At 39.8% G+C, this 13,985-nt stretch overlaps 1 protein-coding gene across 1 annotated transcript in view; it reads right to left on the bottom strand.

Annotated features, from left to right (window-relative positions):
* LOC115429596 (probable E3 ubiquitin-protein ligase HERC1) overlaps positions 1-13,985 on the bottom strand; it is a 132,955-nt gene that overhangs the window by 104,771 nt on the left and 14,199 nt on the right. The window contains 9 exon segments of the mRNA XM_030149190.1: positions 1,133-1,336; positions 1,490-1,622; positions 2,610-2,762; positions 3,443-3,667; positions 6,013-6,138; positions 8,508-8,673; positions 10,693-10,827; positions 12,799-12,970; positions 13,078-13,222. Of these exon segments, the coding sequence (XP_030005050.1) occupies positions 1,133-1,336; positions 1,490-1,622; positions 2,610-2,762; positions 3,443-3,667; positions 6,013-6,138; positions 8,508-8,673; positions 10,693-10,827; positions 12,799-12,970; positions 13,078-13,222 (1,459 nt within the window).

Raw genomic sequence — 13,985 nt, 5'->3', positions numbered from 1 at the left:
CTAAACAGACCACACCAGGTCCAAACAGACCACACCAGGTCCAGACAGACCACACCAGGTCCAGACAGACCACACCAGGTCTAAACAGACCACACCAGGTCCAGACAGACCACACCAGGTCTAAACAGACCACACCAGGTCTAAACAGACCACACCAGGTCCAGACAGACCACACCAGGTCTACACAGACCACACCAGGTCCAACCAGACCACACCAGGTCCAGACAGACCACACCAGGTCTAAACAGACCACACCAGGTCCAAACAGACCACAGCAGGTCTAAACAGACCACACCAGGTCTAAACAGACCACACCAGGTCCAAACAGACCACACCAGGTCCAGACAGACCACACCAGGTCCAGTTGAACTCTGTCAAAGCTTCCATTTCTTCTAAAGGTGGAATCCCTCCAGTCTGTTCAAACATTCGTCCACATGGGATTCATCTGATTTTCTACTCAGCGGTGCTTGTGAATCTAGTGTCAGAGTGAACACCAGGCCATCATCTGGGCCCAGTTCTGGTTCTGGTGTGGACAATAACCGTTGTACCCCCTCAAATACAAGTTTCTGAAGGTAGGGGAAAGGAAATGAGGAGCACAACAACAGGAGACAAGCAGAGTCGAACCAGTTCCACGTAGTGGAAATGAGGAAATAGAGGAATTAGTAAAGAGTCTGGAGTTTCACTGTCACTGTACCCCCCACCCCCACCCCCCAAACCAGGCCCAGCATCATCTGTTATAATTATTTGTTCATACTGTATAAGTTCTATTTTCTGTGCAGATGGAAATATAACAGACAGTTAATGCAAACACACCTGTTTGAACTCTTTTATTCCCTCAGCCAATGAGAATCGATAAGAGAATCAATAAGAGAATTGGATTGATAAGCAAAATCGATAATGGAATTGGAAACGTTAAATTCTTATTGATTCCCATCCCTAGTAAACGAACAACTGAACGCTGCTGGAGGAACGACGCGACTACAGCGCCCCCTGTGGCAGCTGTTTAAAACTTAGAAAACTCCACTTTCAAACGGTCACTGACTCATTCCATGACGATACTTGAGAACTGAAGCCATGCGTCCTGAAATGGGTTCATTCTTTTTGAATAACCCTGTATGTAGATTCCTCTGACCTGAGCAGGTATTCTGAGTCTCCATCCCTAGTTCTTGCTCTTCCAGCCGGCCTGTGTCTGGCAGCAATCTGTTGAAATCATTAAGATGCTCGAGCAGGGCGAGCAAATGGCTGAGGAGGGGCTGAACTGTGCCCAAGGGCAGCAGCAGCAACGAGTACATGACCTGGCACAGCAGGCTGCCAGCCACTGAGTTGTACAGCACCACTGGGACGGCAAGGGGGGGGGTTAAGGGGTAGAGAAAAGAACTGTCAAACTAGAGGCACCAGATCCAGTCACAAAGCAAAAAAATGAGTAATGAATAACAGAAAAATATAGAAATGCAAAAACAAAGGAGCTGGAGAATGGCCTTTTACTCACTGTGAAGCTTCTTCATGATTTGTTTGTCCAGCAAACTCCCCTTCAGAAGTTTGGCTGATCTCCCCAGTGTGTCGGCAGCACAGGGCAGCAGTAGGTAAAGATGTTCACAAAGCAGCGTTACACTGCTGTCATCCTAAAGACAACACTCTGTGTTAACAGAAATACAACTACAGCTCAGAGAAAAATAAAGACACCACTCCATATTTTAAGACATGAACCCAAACATCTCCAAGTTTAAATAAAAGTTATAAATGAATGAATGAATGAATGATTTTATTTTATTTATTTATTTTGAACATGCAAGGAAACAAAATAAAACATTTAAATGGACAGAATCTATCTTCAGCACATACAAGTCTGAATATTGCATGGTCAAAAAGGAGTAGGAAGAAATATAAACTGATATAATCCAACCTCTCAGTGCTTTTACACCTTTATCACTAACTTGATACAAGAATCAAATAATACTATTTTCCCAATTTTGGCATCGAACCACGACAAATCCATAATGCAGTAACTGAATTACACACAACAGTATGATCATGGCAGTACAGTCATACAAACAGACTCAACAATTCAATGAATGTTTCTTTCCCATTACATGTGTTTGTCTTGTATTTTTTTATACTTCTCATACTTTTTTTTTGCCACTTATGGGGAAGGAACCAAATATGGTAATTTCATTGACTTTGATTTTCTACATGACAATAGAATATTTTGAAAAATTTCACAAAAGTAATAAGTCTTATTATGTCCTCCAATTACACACAAAGGTTGAAATTTTGAATTTCAGAGTATTTCTATGAGTGCCCTATAAAGGGTTAAGGGGATTTAGGAAGCTCTCAATAACACTCTTAGTTTGTTTCCAGAGCTGTATATGACTGACAGGCTACTCATTTTCTGAAAGTGTAAAAGCTTCTAAAATAAAATTTTAAAAAATCTATATAAAGATTTGAGAGCTACTGAAACGATGAGCTGTTGATAGTAAGCATGTGTACAGCTGCTCTCTGAGTGTAGACTGGGCCTTCCTGGAAGTAAGAATCCTCAGTAAGGCTCCTCCTGATAATAAAAAAACAAAAAAAAACAATAACATGTGCTGCACAAAACTATTTTTTTGCACCTCAGGGCTGGAATGGATGTAGCAGTGGGCCAGCAGGTGTTTGTGGAGTCCAGACAGCAGCTGGTGGAAGTGAGAAGGAGGATCAGTTTGTCCCTGACTGTCATTAGATAGCTGCTTGTCACTGTTTTTTTCCAGCTCCCCGAACGCACGCTCCTGTGGGAACATTCACAAAAACATAAACTGACTTCACAAACATAAACAACTATTGACATTTTCAATAACTTTTTCATTTTCAACAAATTTTCAATAATTTTCAACAATTTTTTGATAGTCCACTATAACTCTATCGTACTTATTTTATTTTTTACTGCGTGCTTCTTACCTACTCTTTTTTTATTGATTTATTTTGAATATGGAAATAATACAAGCTTCCTGATTGCTACTAACTGACTTCTTTGCACAACATAATACAGAAATGAAAACTCAAGGAAGCATAAAATAATAATACACACAAAAAGAAAAAGAAAAAAGTCATATTCGAAAAGGAGTGAGAAGAAGCACAGCTTATTAACTCTCACCCCTTTGTCTAAACCAGCAATATGTACATATATACATACATACATATATACCCCCATACACACACACACACACATATATATACATACATGTACACATGCATACATATATATACACATACACCTACATATGCATACATACACATATATGCACATACACACATATACATACCCATGTACATACACTTACATATACATATACTCCTTGTTCTACATATGCAACAAACCACTAAAACAAATTCCTAGTCATGTGAACCTTTTCTGATTCTGATTCTGAACAAGCCACATTGTGTTCCACAGTTCCACACAGTTCCCTACCGTATAAAAGCCTATGCTGAGCAGTAGTGTTCTGAGTAAAACCTCCGCTAAGTGCAGAGGATCAGAGGCCTCCACAGAGCTGGTAGAAGACGGTGGGCGGGCTGCCATGGCGGGGGTCAGAGGGAGTCCCAGGGCTGTCACTTCCCCCAAATTGCTGTAGCCTAGTAGAGATGCTACATGGCTCTGGTCCTGAAGGCTGCTGAGAACCATGTCAAGCTGAAGGCGCTTCAAAACATGACAGAAAATGATTTAGTGTTGGAGCATCTCAGCCTGAGGTTACCAAAAACCTGTCTGCAGTGAATAAATAAGGTGTTAACAGCACTCGCATTCTCAGACACTGACAAAGTTTTCAACATTTACTGCCTAGCAACGGTCCAAGTTGGCACATTTCAATAACTGAACTAGTCCTGTTTTCTCACATCTATTTCTCAGGGAACTATGTTTATCACAGTCATAATGAGGCAAACTGAGAAGCCACAACATTACATGTTGTTTTTCATGAAATCTAATTCACCGACAAGTGCACGCTGCATCTACAGTTGACACCGCCTACATACTGTCCTCATAAACAATGTGCTGACACAAAAATGTAAAAGGTACAAAAATATTATGTCATAATGTACAACAATTAACCCATAAAGACCCAGCATTACTTTTTTTGGCAGTTCCCAAATTATTTTTTCTCTCCATTTAACCTTTCTTTAGTGATTTATCTCCATTTCTTATAATATACTCTGTGTTTTTTCAGTGAAAATCTGGTATTTTCCTGTATTTAATTTATTGATCATGTACTGTATATGTTCATTAAAGCTCAGATTAATGTTTATTATATCAGAAACAGAGAAAACTGAAGAAAAGGTGACTTTTTCCATCAAATCTATCAATAATTGAACATAAACCCAGTGTGTCCATCCACTGTCATTGATCCAACCCCATAAGTTTTACTGGTGAATCAATGTTGTAGAAGATGACGGTGTTTCCACGGTAACTACGGAGCCTCTGAACATCCAAATGGGCCATATGAGATTATGATTTAAAGATAAGAAACTGCATTTCACCTCAGTTATTTACATGTATTGATAGGATTGGTGGATCAACAAGTGTACTTAACCCCATTAAAAACACACAGGTCAGAATATGTATATTTGGAGATATATTAAATTAACTGGTTTGGGGTTACCTTCATATTTCAGAGGGAAGTATCGGTCATCAGAGAATGAATTGTGGACAAGTTGTGATTAACTTAACATGTTTATTCAGTCACTGAATACAGGTACTCAGAAACTGAAAGTGTCATCATTCAACAGTAGGTGTGTCCACCTCTGGCTTCCAAACAAGTAGTGCAGCGATGACACATGGAACTGACCGGTCTCATGATCCTGTCCTGAGGGATCCCACCACATCAGGTACTCAGACAACTGATTGTACTGCAATGACAGCTGGACGGCGGGCGACTTGACCACGGCTCAGACCTGCTCGTAACATGCCAACGACACGTTCTCTCTGTTGTATTGTAAGTCGTGGCATTTTGAGCAAAACCATTTGGGCGTTTTCTTTGCTGCCTTTATATCGGCTATTGACCACACCTACAGTGACCAGGCAAGCGTGACTCTGTACGAGAGATTCGACTCAATGTACGACATTAAGGGATTAGTCCAAACACGGATGTCGCACGTTGGGAATGAAAAAATATAGGTGTTAAGTAGGGCTGTGTATCGGCAAGAATCTGGAGATACGATACAAATCACAATACTAGGATCACGATACGATATATCACAATATATCATGATACTGTTAAAAAAAAGGCAATTTTTTTGTTTCTTTTTAAGAAATGATTATTTCCTGGAAGAATTGAATTCCAGCAGAAATCTGCACAAATCCTAAACACATTTGTATTTGATCCCAACAGGATCTAATGTTCTATCAGCAAATGTTCCAACTGTGTTCAAACTGAAATTCTGTTTTACAGACATTCCAGTTTCAGATCCTGTTCAAATGTTCAGATTCTATTAGTTCACAACTAACATCAGAACAGGATTTGAGTTCAATCCCAACAAAGGAACCAACATCTGCCTCTCAGACAGAAAAAAGTGCTTTTAGGAGGATTCAAAAAAACATTATTTAATAAAACAGTGTTAAATAATAATAAATAAAATAGAAACAATAAAGAAAAACAAAAAACAAAAATGAACCTCCGCCATATCTGAATAAATACCTAAAAATATCGATACAGTACTTTTTAATATCAATACAGTATTGTGAAATGAAATATCGTGATATATTGCAGAAATGATATTTTCTAACAGCCCCACTTGTGAGCATTATATACAAAATAGGCCCCTGAGCCAATCATTTTCTGGAAACTACACCACATGTTTGGACTGTGTGTTTTTAACAGCGCTAAGTGTATTAAACAGTTTAAATCAGTAGATGGTTTTGGTCGCCAGTGGCTGTTTGGGTCTTTACGGGTTAAAATAGACACTTTTCTTTAGAGTACTGTCAGAGTATTGATTAATACTGCAAGGAACATAATTAAACTATGATATTAATTACAAATAAAATCTACATACTTGTCCTTTGGAAAGGATGTTCAAGCTCTGAGGACCCTGAGGGAGGAGGGAGAGGAGCAGCTCTGTTCGTTCTCTAAGAGGAGGCAGCAGTAGAGAAGCTCCAATGGACAGTGTGTTCATAACAGCCTGTGGAGAAACACAGCACAGACACAAACCCACACCCAAACACTCAACTGTCAAGGAAGAGAAACTAAAATGTAACAAATATAACCCAGTACTTTTTCTTGCCGTGTTCGATAGGTGTGCAGAAAAAAAAAATCTATTCTTTGGTGCATCGCGATGAGGACGTGCCCGATTATGGATAGATGCAGAAACATCAAGAATCGATGTTTTGAGTGTAATGTTATTCTAATAATACTGAAGGTGGAACTAAAGTGCAACTGCAGCGCCATCCCGAACACTTTACGGTAACACACACACACACACAAAATAAAAAGATGGCAGAAAAACCAATCCATGCAGCGCCTACAACTCGGTTAAACGCGAGTACGTGGAAACATTTTGGTGTCTATGAAGTTGAGGGGAAAGGGGAACTGGACAAAAGCCACAGTATTTGCAGGGTGTGTCAAGTGCAGATGAAGTATTCTGGAAACACGACGAACATAATTAAGCATGTTCAAGGCTTCTAGAGATGTAATGATAGGAAAATTTCAAATCACAGTTATTGTGACCAAAATTATCATGGCTATCATTATTATTACAGTATTGTTGAAATGTGCTCAAAATGTTCAAAAAGTACTAAAACACACACTGAAATAATTTAACCAAGTTGTATTTTGAAAAAATGAATAAATAAATAAAAAATAAATAAATACAAAAATAGGCACTATGTACTTTGTGTTGCAGAAGCATTCATATATTAACATGTAAACATCAAACATACAAATGCACATTAAAGATGGAACCTTACAGCCTTTGTTTGACTATTTTCCAGATCAAGTTCGAGTTGAAAGTGCGGAAATCAAACACGGTTATCATGATAATTAGAACTTAAACGGCAGGGCTGGGTATCATGGCCAATTTCCATAATCGATTTGATGTCGATTCATGAGGTTCTGAATCGATTAATCACGATTCGATTCGATTCGATTCAATATCGATTCGATCCAGTATTAATTGATTGATTCAGAGTAATTTAGTGATACCAAAGTACAATTTTCAGTTGTAACCTGATTATTTAAGTACCGCAGTCATGCAACATATCAATACTGGGATCAATATTGATATTAGAAAGGAAATAAATATGACGTTTCAGCAGTAAATTGCTGAATGTGCTCTGAAATAATGAACAGGACAGAAACATTCCCATGTTTCTACAGTGGCTCAGAACAGACTTCGTCATCTTTATTCTGTTTTGTGGCTGGTGGCTTCTACTCACTGGGGGGGAGGGCGCTCCGTGAGTGTTGGTCGGGGGAGGGGGCCGTGGCGGTCGGACATTGTTGCTTTCCTCTTCCTCTAACTCCATACTCAGCCGTAGGTCATAGTATGGATCCAAGTTATTATTCCAAGAACCACCGGCTTCCGCGACTCGCCGGGCGGACACTTCCTTCACACTGCGGGTTCAAGTTTGAGGCCGGAGGACCTCCAGAGGAGGAGGTTTCCCCACCGTGTCTTTTTCGCATCTTTTTCACGAGTGAGACCAAGTCTTCCCAGGGGTTCACAAAATGGAGCCACCCGTGGTTCCACGTGCTCCCGGTCCTGCTCTGAAAAATCGATCTCATCCACTATTAATCGATTACGCAAAATTAAAATGAGATCGATCTAAGATCGATTAAATCAATTTTTTTACCCAGCCCTATTAAACAGTAATACTAACCATCGGGAATTTTACCGCGGTTTATCGTTATACCGGTAATCGTTACATCCCTAAAGGCTTCCACCGGAGTTGCAAGAAAAGGAGGTTGAAAATCCAGTCGTTGCTGCCAATCAGAAAACTGAGCGAACCATGACAAAGCTGCCTACCAACTCAGACTAGGAGAAGCCAATCACAAAGTCCATCGGGATTTTTATTGCCAAGGATCTGCGTCTGTACTCAGTAGTTGCGAACCAGGGATTCCACGCTACGTTGCACGTAAGTAAGCAAGTCCTTCTCATACAGCGACAAAAATATTTATCAATTGTGACGTGCATCCATAATCGTTTAGAATCGGATCGTAACCCTCTGAATCGGAATCAAATTGTCAGGAACCTAACAATGCACAGTAATGTTTGAGCGTATTGTATATCATTTGATTTGATGATTTGTAATGTGATTTGCATTTGTATTGTTTGTACTTTAGTTTATTAATTTAGTTATATTGTATGTTTAATTCTTTTTTCTTTTTTTTTTTCTCTGTGTATTGTTCATTTCCAGGGAGGTGTTTACATGGGCCATTTTTGGCTTCTAACTTCTCCTGCACAATGAGGTTACTTGTTTGAATGTTGTTTCTTTCATTTTCTCGTGCCGTTTTATGATGTGCAAAATAAATAAATAAAAAGAACTTCATGTACTTTACCTGTTGTATGGAGTCTGGCATATTAGTGTCTATGAGCCTGAAGAGCAGGTTCCGGAGGGGTCTGCTCTGAGCCCCCAGAACCATAGCACCGGTGCCTCCTGCATGTGCCAGGGACAAATGGACAGACAGCAGCTTCATGCACAGCAAAACAAACTGATGGTGGTCTCTGAGGAATGAATACAGACGCCGACAGGAAGCAGGAGACAAAGAGGGGACCTGTTAGGAAGAATTCTACTGCATCTGTAGTCTGCATCCAACTGCATCTGTAGTCTGCATCCAACTGCATCTGTAGTCTGCATCCAACTGCATCTGTAGTCTGCATCCAACTACATCTGTAGTCTGCATCCAACTGCATCTGTAGTCTGCATCCAACTGCATCTGTAGTCTGCATCCAACTGCATCTGTAGTCTGCATCCAACTGCATCTGTAGTCTGCATCCAACTGCATCTGTAGTCTGCATCCAACTGCATCTGTAGTCTGCATCCAACTACATCTGTAGTCTGCATCCAACTACATCTGTAGTCTGCATCCAACTGCATCTGTAGTCTGCATCCAACTGCATCTGTAGTCTACATCCAACTGCATCTGTAGTCTACATCCAACTGCATCTGTAGTCTGCATCCAACTGCATCTGTAGTCTGCATCCAACTACATCTGTAGTCTGCATCCAACTACATCTGTAGTCTGCATCCAACTGCATCTGTAGTCTGCATCCAACTACATCTGTAGTCTGCATCCAACTACATCTGTAGTCTGCATCCAACTGCATCTGTAGTCTGCATCCAACTACATCTGTAGTCTGCATCCAACTGCATCTGTAGTCTGCATCCAACTGCATCTGTAGTCTACATCCAACTGCATCTGTAGTCTACATCCAACTGCATCTGTAGTCTGCATCCAACTGCATCTGTAGTCTGCATCCAACTACATCTGTAGTCTGCATCCAACTGCATCTGTAGTCTACATCCAACTGCATCTGTAGTCTGCATCCAACTGCATCTGTAGTCTGCATCCAACTGCATCTGTAGTCTGCATCCAACTGCATCTGTAGTCTGCATCCAACTGCATCTGTAGTCTGCATCCAACTGCATCTGTAGTCTGCATCCAACTACATCTGTATTCTGCATCCAACTGCATCTGTAGTCTGCATCCAACTACATCTGTAGTCTACATCCAACTGCATCTGTAGTCTACATCCAACTGCATCTGTAGTCTGCATCCAACTGCATCTGTAGTCTGCATCCAACTACATCTGTAGTCTACATCCAACTGCATCTGTAGTCTACATCCAACTACATCTGTAGTCTGCATCCAACTACATCTGTAGTCTGCATCCAACTGCATCTGTAGTCTGCATCCAACTGCATCTGTAGTCTGCATCCAACTGCATCTGTAGTCTGCATCCAACTGCATCTGTAGTCTGCATCCAACTGCATCTGTAGTCTACATCCAACTGCATCTGTAGTCTACATCCAACTGCATCTGTAGTCTACATCCAACTACATCTGTAGTCTGCATCCAACTACATCTGTAGTCTGCATCCAACTGCATCTGTAGTCTGCATCCAACTGCATCTGTAGTCTGCATCCAACTGCATCTGTAGTCTGCATCCAACTGCATCTGTAGTCTGCATCCAACTACATCTGTAGTCTGCATCCAACTGCATCTGTAGTCTACATCCAACTGCATCTGTAGTCTACATCCAACTGCATCTGTAGTCTGCATCCAACTGCATCTGTAGTCTGCATCCAACTACATCTGTAGTCTACATCCAACTGCATCTGTAGTCTACATCCAACTGTATCTGTAGTCTGCATCCAACTGCACTGACGGAGGAGCGAGCAACTCAACTACCACTGGAATTAATACAAGATCTATCTATCTATCTATCTATCTATCTATCTATCTATCTATCTATCTATCTATCTATCTATCTATCTATCTATCTATCTATCTATCTATCTATCTATCTATCTATCTATCTATCTATCTATCTATCTATCTATCTATCTATCTATCTATCAATTTCTCTCTCTCTATTTTTCTCTCTCTATCTATCTGTCTATCTATTTCTCTCTCTCTCTATCAATTTCTCTCTATTTTTCTCTCTCTCTCTCTCTATTTATTTCTCTCTCTCGCTCTCTCTCCATCTATTTCTCTCTCTCTCTGTTTCTCATGACTTTACCTTTTAGATAGGAACGGGGCAGGGGGGGTGTCATTCCCAATCCCATCGCAGTAGCTTTCCAAGAAGTTGCGTAAGTAGGCAAATGTACTCTCTTCCAAGTCGACGCAGAACGGCCTGTGCCACGCAACCAATTGTCTAAAAAAACAACAAAAAAAAAACAAAAAACAAAAAAATAGTGAGCTTGTTGAAAAAAATCTGTCAGCTGCATACGTCAAAGTGTCTGTGACCTTCAGACAGAAATGCAGAAGACAGTTTCCATTTTTCTAGTGGTGGGACTTAGTCTAATTAATTAGTGATCATGTAATTAGTTAATTGTAATTTATCATATTTCAATCGCATATAAATATTTAACACCAGAAGCAACATTTTCCACTTCAAACAGTAGATGACTAAATCAATGAATAGACACATATTTGAGTTTAAACAACCAGATCCTGTTAATTACTTTATATAATCTATTAAACATGTCTGTTTGGTAAATAAACAGTACTTTCAAGTACTTTTCAGAAGAGTAGTAAAGTGATAAATAAATATCCTTGGCCAATAAACGGACCATGAGTTCAAGTGTCATAAAACAGTGCCATCCCATCTAAAGTGATAAAGACAAAAAACAAAAATGCTCCCTTAACTAACCTGTCTCTATTTTCCTTTTACTTGCTTTTCATTGTCATAAAACTGCTGGATTGTGTTTAAATTGTCATGAGCGGGGTCAGATGACACTATCTGTGGCATGATTTTTTTAACCCCTGATCTTCTAAAGTGGTCTACTGTCCACTGTAATCTATTTCACCAGTGAGTCTGTTCATTTATCAGACGTGCACTCACTCATCTTAGCTCTCAAACCCATTATCTGGTGGAGCGTCGGTTGATGAGTCTGCTCGGTGGTAATAGGAGCATTAGTGTTACTGTTAGCTCTGGGATTCGTACTAGCCACAATGTGTTTGGCATTTAGGTGGTACCAGAGGCATGAACGTAAGCTCTTGGTGGTGTAGTTTACACACAACAGTGGTCTTATCTAGGCTCCGTCCACCCATTTTTAAATATAAACCTCCTGTCCACTGGGCCAAGCAGCGCCGTCTCATCCCTGTCATCTTCTGTTGTTTATTAGCCTAACGCTGCCACCTCCACTTTTTCAGTGCATCGGTATGATCGGTACGCTAGAAACCCGTGTTGTGGGAAACGCTCCATGTTGTCTGTGGTGTAAAACTAAAATGTGATTAAATGTGTTATTTTTTTGAATGCTGTTATTTGGAATTCCATGTAGCCGCAGTACAGCCACTGCATAAAACAAACACCAACGGCTTCATTGCTTCTTGCTACTGCGGCTGAGTGGAATTCAGAAAAGGCCCAAGTGACGGTTTGATATCTGTTTCGGTTTGGTATGTAAACAAACGGACTGCTTGTGATGGAGTACACTTCGAAGTCGTTCACTGTGACGGATTTGTGATACATGCCATTATTTTATTTAATGCCATTATTTTTTAAAATGTTGTTATTATTACCTTCGCCAAGGAGGTTCTGTTTTTGCTGGCATCTGTCTGTCTGTCTGTCTGTCTGTCTGCAAGATAACTCAAAAAGTTATGGATGGATTTGGATGAAAATGTCAGGAAATGTTGATACTGGCACAAGGAACAAATGATTAAATTTTGGTGGTCATGGGGGGGGGGGGGGGGGGCACAGGCACAGATCTGCCTTGGCGGAGGTCTGCGCTCTCCAAGTGTTCTTCTAGTTTAAAATGTCGTTATTTTTTTGTGCCATTATTTTTTAAATTCCATTACTATTTTAATGCACTATTTTTCCTATCATTAATTAATCGAAACTAACGTGTTAAAGTCCGAGCCCTATTTTTTCACCTGATGTCTACCTGCTGCAGCTGTAAGTGGTCATCGACTGGTTGACAGATATCTTCCAATCTAACGGGAAACATTCCTAGTATAAAGCGTTACCCGGGTAACTAACTTGGCTTTAGATATCAATCAATCAAATTTTATTTATATAGCACCAAATCATAACAAAAATGATCTCATGACACGTTACATATAGAGTTGGTCAAAACCAGACTCTAAGCCAGTTTACAGAATCCCAGCAGATAAGCTGAAGCTTCACCTGTCTGTTGGAACTGCGGTCCAAGCCAAACTGTGGGAGGTTCCAGCAGTGATCTGCTGTATGGACACCCCCTCTAGACCCAGCACTTTCTTGGGTTTGGTAATAGGTGTGGAGGTGTGGCCTTGCCCACACTGGCCCATAGTGTTGTTTCCCCAAGCATACACTTCGTTCTCTGATTAAAAAGATGACAAGGGTTCATTGCATTTACAAATATCGAGCACCATTAACAAAGCAGACAGAATAAATGAACTATTGTATGATTTGTTAAAGGTATTTTACCGTGGGAAAGTGCAAGACAGTGGCTATCTCCACACGAGATGTCAATAATTTTGGTGATGCTCAAGTCTTCTATGAACCTGGGCCTTAGAGAGGTCGTCTCAGAGGAGCCACAGCCAAGACATGAGCCACAGCCCCAGGCAAACACCTGAAAGGAGAACATGAACAGACGCAAATTATGAACCCATAAAGACCCAAACATCCACCAGCATCCAAAGACTTCAACTGACCTAAACTGTTTAATATCTGGGCGAAGTCAAGGGAAGGTTAACACCTGGTCAAAAAAATTCAGTTACAATAATCTACACCAAACTTCTATTTGTGGGTAGGTAATTACCTATGTTTTCAGGAAAATGTATTTTGAAAGGAGAAAAAATTTGAGAAAAAAAAAACATTTTTTTGAGGAATTTTATGAGTGTGAATGTTTGGAAAGTGACAAAGTCTTCTGCCGTCATTCTGTGTTCATTTTATAAACTCTCATAAAAAGAAAGAAAGAAAGAAATTCCAAATACATTAATATTTGACTATTATATTATTTGTCATATTCTAAACACACATTTTTTAAAATTAATAAATGCACACATCTATGCCAAATACATTTAAATATCATGTTTATATTATTTGCATGTTGTAAATATTGTAAAAAAAAAATGTATATGATATTGGTAATTGAAAAAAAAAATGTTTCATTTGATATTTACTTTTGTTGTCCATTCGTGACGCTGCCATTTGTCAAAACTCTTGCTATTTAGGTGTAATAAAATATTTTTTTACCTCTAACCAATTATTCGGTGGTAAAATAGAGACTTTAAGGTTTACACTGAATACATTTTAGGATGAAAATGTCAGAGGAACTTCACTTTGGAGAACTGTGGAATTCTTGAAAGAAATAGACGTTAATTTTTTTGTCC

Source organism: Sphaeramia orbicularis, chromosome 12 (assembly GCF_902148855.1).
Source record: "Sphaeramia orbicularis chromosome 12, fSphaOr1.1, whole genome shotgun sequence".
Lineage (NCBI taxonomy): Eukaryota > Metazoa > Chordata > Actinopteri > Kurtiformes > Apogonidae > Sphaeramia > Sphaeramia orbicularis.
Note: the sequence above shows the minus strand (reverse complement) of the source record. Positions and strands in the feature narration are given on the sequence as shown.